This window comes from Delphinus delphis, chromosome 15 (assembly GCF_949987515.2).
Source record: "Delphinus delphis chromosome 15, mDelDel1.2, whole genome shotgun sequence".
Classification (NCBI taxonomy): domain Eukaryota; kingdom Metazoa; phylum Chordata; class Mammalia; order Artiodactyla; family Delphinidae; genus Delphinus; species Delphinus delphis.
Genome location: NC_082697.1, coordinates 52,024,294 through 52,038,190, shown reverse-complemented (window position 1 = coordinate 52,038,190; position 13,897 = coordinate 52,024,294). Strand labels below are relative to the sequence as shown.

Sequence of the window (13,897 nt, the reverse complement as noted above, 5' to 3'; positions counted from 1 at the left end):
TCTCTTCTTCTAAAACACTTGCTTTTTCCTAGTGGCTGTCAACTTCCATTTGGGAAGGTTATAAATTTTCAGTTACACCTAAGAAACCAGGTAACCCTTGTCACAGAACTAACTGGCAGTAGCAAAAATGAGTCTTGTGTGTATACCCCGTCTGTAGCATTTAGTTGATCTTCCACTGAAACCTCTGTCCTTTAAGTTGCAGAGGTAACAGAACCCAGGTGGTGAGACCCCAGCGAGTACCTGTATCTCCTTCCTCTCTGGAGGTTGGACTCTTGCTCACAGCTCCAGCATGGACAGGCATGAGTTAGTTCGTTCATTCCCTCACTGAGTTCACCATTTCCTCCCTGATGCTTATCCTCTGATGGAGTTACTTTTGAGTAGGCAAATGGCCAGAATGTGGTGAGAAAAAAGCAAAAGCAGGGCTTCCCTGGTGGCGCAGTGGTTGAGAGTCTGCCTGCCAATGCAGGGGACACGGGTTCGTGCCCCAGTCCAGGAAGATCCCACATGCCACGGAGTGGCTGTGCCCGTGAGCCATGGCCGCTGAGCCTGCGCGTCCGGAGCCTGTGCTCCACAGCGGGAGAGGCCACAACGGTGAGAGGCCCACGTACCACAAAAAAAAAAAAAAAAAAAGCAAAAGCAAATCCACAGATTGGATGGTCAACTCATTTACATGCTTGAGATACCTAAAAACCTGCCAGCCACCATAGCTGCCTAGGACTGCCAGCGTTTTGTGGTCTTTCTTTTCTCCCTACTCTGCCATGATTCCTGCCACTCTGGGGAGTCTACTGTGTGACTGTCCCCCCAAAGGCAAAAAGGCTTCCCACTGAAGCAGTTTCCAGCACTGTTGGACACTTACTCTGCAACTCAAGTTTACTTTATTCAATCGCACAACAAACCATACCTGCCTGTAAGATACATAAACGAAAATAACAGAAATTCTACATATTCAATTTTTCTGTCCCTTGTCAATTTAATTCTTTAGTCCAATTATGTGATTAATAATTGGATTGTATAATTCTGTGAATCAAGTAATTCACATATACACTAATAAAAGTACCACAAAAATGAAATACTCAGCCCTTTAAGAATAAGTAAAATATCCCCAAGTACATGCTGACTTGTGTCAATGAAGGAATATTGTAATTAGAAGAATTGAAAATACCAGTGTTGGTCAAATTCAGCAGTCATTCACCATACAGATTTGATTGGAAATTAACAGGTTTGAATCTCAACATAATTTTGCCAGTGTATTTTGACTAGCCTTAAATTAAATCTTGTAATAAGTGCTGATGATAGTTTGGAGGAAATATTCCAAGTAAGGCAGAGAAAAATAAAAGGTAGTGCTTTCTATAGAATTAAATGTTGTATGTTCATGCCATTATTACATCTACTTGAGATTTCAGCTGACCATCATTTTACTTTTTATGTGAAGAACTAGTTACAAAATAATATCCCAGAGACCCTATAGTTTATACTCAACAGATAAATTTAGTTAATTAACATTTTTCCTTTCCCCCCTCCCCAAAAAAACAAGGACAATTTCAAAGGATCAATTTGAAAAGAAGAAAAATGATACCTTAGATCCTGAACCGTGAGTATACAGCTATTTTCTTTCTGACTTTTAGGTTTTAGTTTCAGATGAGGAAATTTCCTCCTTATTGTTGGGCTGTGGGAGAAGACACTGGAAATAAATATATTACCATGGGCGGAATTTTTTGTGTGAAGTTATTTCAGATGTGGATTCTGTTTTAACTCACACAAAAGATGTATGTCTCTGTAGCATGCTGTCCAGCTACTGAATTTTAACACCCTTTAATGTAAGATTAGATGGATGTTTTGGCTCTGTTAGAATCTCTGTAATAACTTCATCATCGTTGTCTTTAAGAAGCCATTTAGTGTGAATCTTTAGAGACTAAAGGTAGGAATATTTGGTGGAGGGGTGCTAGTATCATTTAAAGGGAAATTTCAGAAAGAAAAACTCTTAGAAACCACTTTTTAAAAATAAATAATGAGAAGCCCAGTGTTGTATGTTCTTGTCACCATCTTTGGTATGGTATATTTTCAAAGGTCGTTGTCAGATAATTTCCTTTCTTCCAGTGATCAGTGAGAATACTCAGTATGTAAATTTTGCTTTGTAATTACCCCTTAAAGAGGCCTCAGAGCTCCTTCCATGTGGTGGCTCCTCCCCGGTACCCAAAGCTGAGTTCTGAAGGCACCCCAGTGTGTGGAGATGCCCATTTTGTTCTGTCACTGTGGTGAACGCCCGTCCAGGGTTGCTTGGTGAGCACAGGCTCCAGCACTGTTGGGAGTTTGGTAAATGTGGCTGTGGTGCATCCAGAGCTGAGAAACAGGTTCTCCCCTCCCTTGGCTCAACTTCCGAGCTTCCAACGGAAGACACAGACTCCACTTCCCATTGAGAGCTGACTTAGTCTCTCCTGCCGGGTGTGCCCAGGTTGCGGGGGGAGCACGTTGATTACTTAGCAAAGTGCCTGGTGCATGAGGAGGCTGCTCCCTGTCTCTTTAGTCTCTAGTGTCAGTGGATTGTTGGTCCTGACTAGCCGTCTCCCTGTTCACATTGTGTCCTCCCTGACAGTTTTCCTGTTTCCCTGTGATTTATATTCAGTTTTTTAAATTTTTTAATTTTATTTATTTATTTTTTAAATATTTATTTATTTAGTCATGCTGGGTCTTAGTTGTGGCAGGTGGTCTCCTTAGTTGGTGGCTCACAGACTCCTTAGTTGCAGCAGGTGGGCTCCTTAGTTGCAGCTCGTGGGCTCCTTATTTGTGGCATGCAAACTCTTAGTTGCGGCATGCGTGTGGGATCTAGTTTCCTGACCAGGGATTGAACCCAGGCCCCCTGCATTGGGAGTGCAGAGTCTTAACCACTGAGCAACCAGGGAAGTCCCCCCAAAGTTTTGTTTTATACTGGAGTATTTACAATGTTATGTTAGTTGCTATACTCACTTTTCAATTTCAGAATACGTTACATTGAAGCAGTAGTTGCCAGGCAGTGGGGAAGACACAGATGGATAAAGGGGGTCTGTCCTCCAGCCATTTGTCTTCCAGTAGGACAGACGGATCGTAGCATAGGCAGCAGGAGGCAGTAAGGTAGTCCAGAGTGGGGGACCCTGGCCCAGTGGAGAAGGTGACACTCATTTGGAAGCAGGTGTTGGGGGTGGTGGGCAGAGCATTCTAGACACAAAGACATGAAAGGACATGGGATGTTCAGCAGCACTGCAGGTGAGCTCAAGTGCAGGGCATGTAGGGAGTATGGATGGAGCCCCGTAGGACAAGGGGGCAGAGGGTGCTGGATTCCCTCCTGTGTGTGCTGGGAAGGGCAGCAGCTGGGGCAGGACAGCAGAGAGTACTGAGGATGGCCGATGAGGGTCACTGCCATTCTGCACAGTCTGCCTGTGTGTGTCCTTTTCTCCTCCGACAGAGCAGGGACAGAGAAGCTGGATTGGGCTCGATCTGTGGTGGAAGGCTTGCTCAGCAAGGGCAGTTAGGGTGGTCAGGGGCCGGGGACTCGAGCAGCAGTAGTGAGAGCAGGCGTCAGGTTATGGGGACTGGCATCTAGCATGATAGGAAGAGCCGGGACCCAGGACCGTTTGGAGAAATGTGGTACTTTCTAGCCCCTCAGCCTTCCACAGGGTATAAGTTGTGGTGGCTTTAAGGGCATGGGTGAAAAAATAGGTTTTGACCTTCAAGCATGTTGGCGATTAAGTTTCCTAGGTGAGGTGACAGGGCCCAGGTGAGCTATGGCGGAAGCTGTGCAGGGGGCAGGTGGCATGGTGCATCCCAACTTCTCTAGTGTTTACTTTAAGAAAGGCCGTCATTTCCCACCCTTGTAACTGACTCAGCAGACGTTTCCTGCACCTGGGCTTAAGAGCAAGGGTTTGTAACACTGACAGTATTGTTCTCTTTTATTTAAGTCCATTTAGGTATGTGCAGTCATCTAGAGCAAGCACTGGTTTTGAAAATCTGTAGTAATATCAGAAATACTGACCTGTAAAATAGGCCTTCGTCATAACAATTTTTAGAAATAAATGTTCACTTACAGTTGCAAAGCAGATTGGGAGAAGAGAGGAAAGAGGCATTTGTACAAAGAAAGGGCGAAAGTCAGTCTTTCCTATAGAAAATATCGTACTGATGCATTTTTTAAAATACGGCTCAATTAGTCAAGAGATGCATTAATGCTGCAGATTCTTGAAGTCATCAAGGGGATGAGGTGTGAGCACACCACACAGGCTCTGTAGAAGCTCCATTATGTATGTGGCTCCGTGTGTCACAGTGCAGTTTCTTTGTCTTCTAGTTTCGTTGATTGCAAGGAGTGTGGCCGGAAGATGCATCAGATTTGTGTTCTCCACTATGATATCATTTGGCCTTCAGGGTGAGTAATTTCCTGGTGATTTCCTGTGATCTCGGGAAAGGGAAAGCAGTTATGCACAGAGTAGAGGGGAGGATGCTGGCTGCTACTGCATTTCATTCATTGTTGTCAGCAAGAATCCGGCAATTAGATGGATGGCAGTTTGTTCTAAATTTAAGTCTTAAGTGTTTGCCCGCTTTGGGAATTGTAGAATCAAAGCAGTCTGCCTCTTCACTTTTGTATAATGATGCGATTTTAATTGCCAGCGAAGTATTTTAATGCTGCATTTCACTGGTTTGGCAACATATACTGTTTTATATAATCTGATCACACCCATTATTTTTTTTGCAGCTTTGTGTGTGACAACTGCTTGAAGAAAACGGGCAGAACTCGTAAAGAAAACAAATTCAGTGCTAAGAGTAAGTTGTGGAAGGGTTTTTGTATTTTTTTGTCTTACCCTTGAAGAGAATCATTTGCCTTGATCTTTATATGAAAGTCAACTTTATGATCAGTCTGTGTTTTAGATGAAAGTTTAGAAACTTTCATCTAAAACACATACAGTAAACTTTGTGAATTCTGAGAGAGAAAATCTGTCAGCAGATCCTTCTCAAGTAGCTTAGAAATAACACACACACATCCTGGGCACGCTCAGCCCTGGGCACCTGCGGGGGCGGCTGTTTGCCCATCAGTAGGTGTGGGCCCTGCTGTTGTGAAGAGTGACCCTCTGGGGCCCTCTGGGAATCAGCCAACATCACCAGGACTGGCAGGAGCCTGGTCTGCACGAGGGCTGGTTGGGTGTGTCACTGCCGCATTAGGAGCGGCTGCTGGTGTCTGCGAGGAGCAGAGAGAGCGCCCTGTTGCTATAGGAGTAACTTTTCATAGGTAGTCTTCACTTTTTTAGAGATGACACTTTTCAGAAGTGTACAGTGTGTCGTCTTTGTCAACTCGGCCGCTGCTCTCACTTCTCTCCAGTAGGATAGGCAACAACTAGCACACCGCTTAGGACTCCCCAGAAAGAGCCGGGCCACCTGAGGAGCTGGAGTAGAAGAGAGATGGGATGGAGGGGGAGGTCCGTGGGCAGGAGGGAAGGGTGGCAGGCAAGGAAGAAGCCCCTCTGAAGCCTTCCAAGTCAGCGTTAATTCACGTTCAAACTGTGTCATTACCAAAATCCACAGTTTTCCTATCACTTAAACCCACTCTTATAAAATCTTTTGAAATATTGATGAATTCACCAGCTATTATAATATTTCTCTTTAGATCAGGGTTTCTGATGCATACTGACATTTGGGCCAGAAACGTCTTTGTTATGGGGGCTGTCTTGTGCTTAATTAGAATTTTAGCAGCAGGCTGCTGCCCACTAAATGCTGGTAACACTCCCTGCCCCACCCCACCCCCATGAATGGTGGCTGTCAGAAATGTCTTCATACATTACCAGGTGTCCTGGGTTGGGGGCGTGCAGGTGAGAACCCCTACTTTAAAGGATCCATTCTGAGTGATGTCACTAAAGCAGTCAGCTACTTAGAATCAATCTCCTGGGCCAGAGCTTTGGTGACCAAAACAGAAATTGCCAGGAGAGTTAGGCTTCAAGAGAAGAGCAGTTGCGGCCAGAAGAGAGAAGGGTAGAGGTGGGGGGGGTGGGTAGGAGAACCTGAGAGCTGGCCCAGCCCCCACCCTCCCCTAGTGTCCAGAGAATGGTGGAGAGGGATATGTGGACCTTCGGCAAATGAGCTTCAAAGATGTAGAACCCTCACTTACAGAAAAGGACCTTAGAAGTGGTGTGTCTCCCCTGGGTTTTTGATTTGCATCATCTCTGCAAGTGTCTGTCGGTCACAAAAGAGAGGTTGCCACTAAGTTTGCCAAGACTTAGTGCAGTGGGCCCTCCGTGTCCACGCATGTGGGACCTGTGGGTACAGAGGGCCTTCTGTACTGCACCACTGTATGTCAGGAACTTCAGCATCCTTGGATTCTGGTGTCTGAGGGGTTCCTGGAACCAGTCCCTTGTGGGTACGGAGGGACGACTGCATTGAAAATATCTTCCAGCTGCTGGTCAGAGAGTGATACTAAACAACTGACTATCCACCCAAAACCACCTCCCCATTATACGCCACATGCACAACGCAACTCGGGTGGCTAAAGGGGCGAAAAGTAACAACTACAAATGCTTTGGAGGTCAGAGAAAGAGAGTGTTTTTACTGTGTTCAGTTATGAAAAACCTTCCTAAAAAAGATACAGCCCAGAGGTCAGAAAGCAAAAGGCTGAAGGATTTGATCACATAAAGGGAAATATAAGGCTCCCATCATGCACCGTGGCCAAAAATATACATGGTGGGGTACAATTTAAAATGTCCATTTTTAGACTCAGCAGTTCCACCTTGACGCATGTCTCCTACAAAGATATTTGCTCGTGTGCCTAAAGGCATGTACAGGGCCGTCCGCTGCAGCACGATGGGCTGTGGGGAGTGGAAACGGGAACCTAAACCAAAGCACGTGGCCACCCTGTGGGAAGCCCGAGGCACCATCACAGTGAGGGTGGCCTGGGCCCTCCTGTCCAGTGGGAGGGGCTGTTGCAGAAATGCCTGCCCTCAGTGCCTGAACTTGCTGGTCTGGAGGACACCTCCACATGGCACCGCAGCATGAGAACAGCCCTTCTTTCCCCAGTACTGAGTCTCTGAGCACGTGCTGGCTGCTCTCCAGGTTTTTCACTGTGCCGTCCCGTGTGTAAAGCCCATGGCTCTTCTCTCAGGGGACATAGCGGAGCACCTCTCCAGCCCTCTTCACGGCGTTCAGTTTGGTGCTTGTGACCAGACCGTCATAATTGTCTCATTTAAAAACTGTATTTTGGGCTTCCCTGGTGGCACAGTGGTTAAGGATCCACCTGCCAATGCAGGGGACACGGGATCGAGCCCTGGTCTGGGAAGATCCCACATGCCGCGGAGCAACTAAGCCCATGCGCCACAACTACTGAGCCTGCGCCCTAGAGCCTGCGAGCCACAACTACCAAAGCCTGTGCGCCTAGAGCCTGTGCTCTGCAACAAGAGAAGCCACAACAGTGAGAAGCCCACACACCGCAACGATGAGTAGCCTCTGCTCGCCACAAGTAGAGAAAGCCTGCATGCAGCAATGAAAACTCAGCCAAAAATAAATAAATGTATTTTAAAAAATAACTATTTTCAGAGTGATAAGTCAGAAAAACAAATACCGTATATTAACGCATATATGTGGAACCTAGAAAAATGGTACAGATGAACAGGTTTGCAGTGCAGAATTAGAGACACAGATGTAGAGAACAAACGTATGGACATCGAGGGGGGAAAGCGGTGGGGGGGGTGGGGGGATGAATTGGGAGATTGGGATTGACATATACACACTAATATGTGTAAAATAGATAACTAATAAGAACCTGCTATATAAAAAAATAAAATAAAATTCATAAACTATTTTTGGTACAGGTAATTTTGGGGGAAAATGTAAAGACCTAATTTTGAAGGTTTACTCCTATTCATTATGTGAAAATCATAGTGTGTGTAATCATAGTCACAAGGGAAGGGGGAGCTCCCTGCACCAGTGCAGGGTGGCCCTTCTTAGCTGTGTCCTCTCTTTCTGGATTGGAAGCCACCTCATAAGGGGACAAAACTTGCTCAGCAGCGGCATGGGCGGGAGTACAGGGGGGCGAGAACATGAGAATTTTCTTCTGGGCTTCACAAAGAATAGATGAGATGGTCGTAAGTCCTTTGCACCTAATTCTCTTTTTCTCAGGATGGTTATCTCAGCTGTGGGAGGTTGAAATAAGGGGATCCAGAGCATAACTAAACAGCTGTGGAAAGTGTGCACGTGTATCAGAGTGTGAAACAATTCTACTTCTCATTTTTATAGCTTTTAAAGTTTTTATTTTTTAATGGGGTCTTTATTTCATTGCCATTGTTTTTTTTTAATCACTTTTATTGAGGTATAATTTATATACCAAAAAAACTCCGCCATTGGTATGTTTATTGCAGAGAAACTAAATTTTAAAAGCCTAAATTTTGCAGATATTTCTTAACCTCAGTAAGGAATCTTCTAAAATCCTATCATCTGTAGTCACTGTTAACCTTTTGCAGCTTTCCTGTCTAGTCTTTTATCCCCATATGCACAGAGTTTTTCTGTGCTGTGACTGTATTGTATTTATATGCTGTGTAACTCCTGGCCCATCCCTGGGAGAGGGAGGGTACAGAGGGGCAGGGCGGAGGAGCCCACCAGCAGTGGTGCTGGGCAGGTCTGCGTCGTGGAACAGTGTCCCTTGCCGCCCAGTATTGGAATGCTCACAGAGTGAGGTAGCCCTTGGCTGCCTGCTAGCTTAGCTGTCTCAGACTCTGCACCAGGACTCTCATCAGATCTGGGCAGGAAGGGGCATTTGTGCCATCCTGTCTCTGAGGCTGTGCCAGCCCTGCCTTCCATGGAAAGCAGTGGCAGTGTCCCCATTTCTGTTAAGAGTTCTTCAAGTTCTTCCAGCCTTGGGGCACAGGTGTGTGGGCGCAGCCAGGGCCAGATCTCTGTCTCACTAGGGGCTGGGCATGTAGGGCAGGAGGCAGGATGGACCCAGTGCGGCTCCCTCGTGCCTGCTCCCCTGCTTCACCCCAGAGCCCATCTTCCTTCAGATTTGGGTCCACCTTTGTGTCTCTTCTGCCCCTTACAGTTAGAAAAAGATGGAAATATTGGGCATTTGACAGCAGTTTTCAGTGCGTGGAATGCCTGAGATTCCAGGGTCCACCTTTCTTTTATAAAATGCTTATTACCTCATAGGACACATTAGATCCCTTCTGTATTTGGAGAATGTTACTCCTTAAAATACCAGACTACACTGAAAGAGGTGGATTCTGTGACCTCAACCCTCCCGAAGTCCTCTCATCTGCTTGTGCTGGACTTTGCAGGACTGCAGACCACACGGTTGGGAAATCACTTGGAAGACCGAGTCAACAAGTTTTTGCGGCGACAGAATCATCCTGAAGCCGGGGAGGTGTTTGTCCGCGTAGTGGCCAGCTCAGACAAGACGGTGGAAGTCAAGCCCGGGATGAAGTCACGGTTTGTGTGCAGACGTTCCAGTGGGCACCCCATGTGGTTAACCAGAGCCTAGCTTTCTGGCAAAGCTTTAGAGTTTGCATAATTTGAAAGCTTTTCATCAGTTAGCATGTAGCCACCCTTCTGTCAGTATCCCACATTCATCAGGGGAGGTGGAATTCCTTTCTGAGTGAAGCAGTGTCACAAAGAATGGGGCCAAGACTCCGAGCTGCCTGGGCCAGTGGTCAGAAGGGGCGACCTCGCCTCCAGCTTCTCTGCACTGAGCGGGTTTACGGCAGCAGGTCTCGTCTGTAAAGCACTTTGTAAATGGTAGTGATGCATGCAAACATCAGGCTCTTTTATTTCAGGTTTGTGGATTCTGGGGAAATGTCTGAATCTTTCCCGTATCGAACCAAAGCACTCTTTGCCTTTGAGGAAATTGATGGAGTGGACGTGTGCTTCTTTGGGATGCACGTCCAAGAGTATGGCTCTGATTGCCCCCCTCCAAACACAAGGTAATCCTCTAGCTCCTTTGGGGTGCGTGTCACGTGTTGTGCTAGCGACCAAGGCTCTAAACATCTTAGAGAACTACTAGTTAGTTTCGTTAGTTCGTTTTCTGCTAAGCCAGTGGGAAGTGAAGAGTTTTGATGATTGTAGAGTGCTTTGTGTTGTAAGCACACATGGGTTTTGATCCTGGTCTTGCTGTTGCCCCTGTCTTACCTGGGGCAGGTAAACCTATGGAGAAGGGGGTGGGGACTGCTGCACAGGCCAGGCTTCTCTTCACCTATGAAAATGTCACACCTCTCCTGAGAGTTATTTCATGTTCAGTCAAGAATCTGGGTGAGAAGGAATTAGAAGTGGCTTTTCCTAATTTGCCCTGATCTCTCCACGGTTCCCCATGGTGAGTGATGGCATTGCTTCTTAGTTCAGTGATGAAATTGAATTCTATTTTATTGATTGGTAGCAGAGCTTGGTGATGGCAGATTTCTTATGTCCTGTCTGTGGCCAGTGTAAATGCTATCAAAACAGAATTTATTTCTGGAGCTTTTTTTAGATGCTGGTGTTTGGTTTCAAGTTTGGGAGATAACCTGAACTTTCAATTAATTTCTTTCTCACCCTGCCCCCCAGGCGTGTGTACATATCTTATCTGGACAGTATTCATTTCTTCCGACCGAGATGCCTCCGAACAGCTGTTTACCATGAGATCCTTATTGGATATTTAGAGTACGTGAAGAAATTGGGGTGAGTTTAATTCAAATTATTCAGAACTAATAAAAACTCCATTTTTAATTTTCACTGTGTATTTTGTGAAATAGCACAAGTATTTCTTAAGGTTTTTTGTGTTTCTATTTTGATGTCCTTAAATGGATTCAGGGGTCTCCAGAGCACCCTTCCAGCCAGATGTTCTGTTGGGCCACTTGGGTCTGGGGCTCCCAGCACAGCTCATGTGCTTTCCCTGCCTCCTGTGTTTTTCTCACATTCTAGTCTGTTTTTTTAAAACTTTATTGAGGCATATTTTATGTATCATACAATTCACCTACTTCAGGTGTACATTCAGTGATTTTTAGTAACTTTATCAAGTAATGCAGCTGTCACGGTAAATCAGTTTCAGAACATTCTCATCCCCCCAACCCCCGTTAAGATCCCTGCACGCATTTGCTGTTCATCCCTTTTGGACCCCTGCCCCCAGTGACTACTAATCTCCTTTTTGTCTCCATAACTGTGCCTTTTCTGGACGGTTCATAGAAGCGGAATCCTACCAGATGTGGTCTCTTGTGTCTGACTTCCTTTCCTGTCTCTCTTCTTACATTCTAGATCACATTTCTTTCCCAAATTTGGAAAAGAGATGTTTGATTGAAGTGTCTTGAGCAGAATGAATGAGATCTATTTTGTCTTTAACCCCTTAGAAAGAAATACTCAACTTCCTTTCCAATGTGCAGGAGAAAGTAGATAGGAAATTCAGTGCATCCACCCTGGGGACAAGCCGTCTGATACGCCTCACGCGTTGCCGTCTTCCCAGGCTCTCTCCTGTGTCACAGGTTCCCTTGCAGCCTTAGCCCCTGCCTGACATGCACACCGAAGAGGGAGGTACCGTTGGGCCAATTTCCAGCCTGCGTTTGCACTCTGTAGAGATTTGGCTTTACCCTAACCCCCTTCCCCAGCACAATGGTTTGGAACCTCTCTTAGGCCTCTCACATGTTCTGCCAGAAGCATTTTGTAATTTCTTTTTTGTTGTTTTTCTTCATAGTTATTTCTGTCCTTGCTTTGGTCCGTGTTCCTCAGCTGTTACTCCTCAAAGGCAGGGATGATTTCGCTCACTGCTTCCGTCTGAATTGTGTGTATGTCCTGCAGGTATGTAACAGGACACATCTGGGCCTGTCCCCCAAGTGAAGGAGACGACTACATCTTCCATTGCCACCCCCCAGATCAAAAAATCCCCAAGCCAAAGCGCCTGCAGGAGTGGTACAAGAAGATGCTGGACAAGGCCTTTGCCGAGCGCATCATCCATGACTATAAGGTGCCCACACTGCGGGGGCAGGCGGGGGGGCTCCTCACCACTGACTCCCACATCTTCACGTGTCTCCCTCTGTGCTCACATGTGTTAGAATTATATCTACTTATGATTATTGGAAAGCAAAAATTTAAATTTTTTAAAATCATAAACTAAGAAGCAACTTCTCCGCTGTCTGTCAAGATTTGCAGTCGGCAGTCCAAGAGAAGTGGTGGTAGATCTTGTGAAACCATGCGCCTCAGGAGTGTGCGGTCCCCTCTCCATGTCGTGGCCCCAAGCCCCCTCCCCAGAGTGTCACCCAGCCCCCCTCGTCTCACCGCTGTGCTTGTTCACTTTCCAGGACATTTTCAAACAAGCAACTGAAGACAGGCTCACCAGTGCCAAGGAACTGCCCTATTTCGAGGGTGACTTCTGGCCTAACGTGTTGGAGGAGAGCATTAAGGAGCTGGAACAGGAGGAAGAAGAGAGGAAGAAGGAGGAGAGCACCGCGGCCAGTGAGACCCCGGAGGTAAAGCCCAAGGGCCCCAGTGCATGTGCTAAAGGCTGCGCTCCAGCAGGTCAGGGAGTGAGTGTGGGCTGCTCGTTTCTCAAGACATGGCCTCCTTTGTCTGTGGTGGTGTTTTCATACATAACCGCCCACCACAGGGCAGGCCTGGGCCTGGGGGCACAGCCCACACTGGGTGCTGGGCGAACTGGAGACACATCACCTACTAGGTGGACAGAGGGGCTTGCTCTGGCATCTCTGGGCAGGACAGCGGGGCCGAGACACAGCAAGATGAGAGAGGAGGGCACCCTGCCAGGGAGCCCAGAAGAGGTGCCGGAGATAAGAGATGGAGACGGGTGTCATGATCAGGAACCAGTCAGTTCACTTTAGAAATGACTTGAGGAGGAGACTCTTGTTTGCCAGGCCACATTCACTCTCCTTGTTGTAAACTGCCCCCCACTCTTCACTGGGTGTTCATGTGTCTGTGCACTCACTCTGGTCACTGAGCCCCCGCCATGTGCGGGCACCATCCTGAGGGGTGCAGTGGGAACTAAAGAGGTCTCCATCCCTGCCCTCAAGGGGTGTGTGTCCTAGTGTGTGGTGCATGCTGAGATGGTGTAGAACAGACACAAGGGAAGAGGGCAGATGCAGCACCTTTGGGAGGGCCTGTCTGGGGAGGTGGCATCTGAGCAGAGACTGACTGGTGAGAGGAACCCAGAAGATCCCGGCGGAGGAGCCTCCAGCAGAAGGAGGAGGGTGTCAGAGTCCGAGTCGGGAGCGAGTGTGCTGTGTTTCACATGTTCAAGTAAGAGATGATGGTGGTTTAGTTGGATGCGTAGCTGTCGGCAGTGAGCAGCGTATGATGTGTTTTGAGAGTAACAACCTCAGAACTTAGGGTGCATCTTTGTGGTGTATGAGGAAGATCCTGGATCGAGGCTGCCTGCTGGGTCTGGGGCCTTAGAATTGAGTCAGTGTTGCTGCGTCTCCCTGAAGGGGAGAAGGAAGGGAGAGCACACTTGGGGGAAGAAGTCAAGAATTGGCTGCAGATGTGTTAATCTCGAGATGCCTGTTACCACCCGTGCAGGCCTGGGGCCCCCAGGAGGGCTTGGGGCTGCATGTGGAGCCAGCATCCAGAGCCAGGGGTCTAGGGTGGAACGCCTGCATGGGCTGCTTCGTGCCAGGCAGCATGTGCTTTTTAGGGTGTGTCCTTTTTGTAAGACAGCATCCCTAGCCCCTTCCAAAATGGAGAAAGTGTGGGTGAGGATGTGACAAGTACTCATGTCACAGGTGGGTCCCGAGGAGAGGTCGAGGGCTGTGGTCATCGTTCTCTGCCTGCCTTTTGCTGGACCTCCCTGGAGGCATCCCCTGGAACATTGGGTGATTTAGGGGTGGAGATGCTGCTCCTCAGGGACTGGAGAGATGCCGGCAGGTCCCTCCCTCAAGCTGACCTGGAAGGGTGGGCTGGATTTCAGTGGGAACTTGGAGTGCCTGTGGGAGGAAGA

The 13,897-nt window shown here is 47.4% G+C and overlaps 1 protein-coding gene across 2 annotated transcripts in view; it reads left to right on the top strand.

Annotated features, from left to right (window-relative positions):
- Nucleotides 1–13,897, top strand: part of CREBBP (CREB binding protein) — a 132,133-nt gene that overhangs the window by 112,215 nt on the left and 6,021 nt on the right. For both annotated transcript variants that reach the window (XM_060031649.1, XM_060031650.1), the window contains 8 exons: nucleotides 1,535–1,591; nucleotides 4,313–4,390; nucleotides 4,718–4,785; nucleotides 9,273–9,423; nucleotides 9,768–9,914; nucleotides 10,528–10,641; nucleotides 11,752–11,917; nucleotides 12,252–12,419. In XM_060031649.1, the coding sequence (XP_059887632.1) occupies nucleotides 1,535–1,591; nucleotides 4,313–4,390; nucleotides 4,718–4,785; nucleotides 9,273–9,423; nucleotides 9,768–9,914; nucleotides 10,528–10,641; nucleotides 11,752–11,917; nucleotides 12,252–12,419 (949 nt within the window). The remainder of the gene's footprint in view (nucleotides 1–1,534; nucleotides 1,592–4,312; nucleotides 4,391–4,717; nucleotides 4,786–9,272; nucleotides 9,424–9,767; nucleotides 9,915–10,527; nucleotides 10,642–11,751; nucleotides 11,918–12,251; nucleotides 12,420–13,897) is intronic.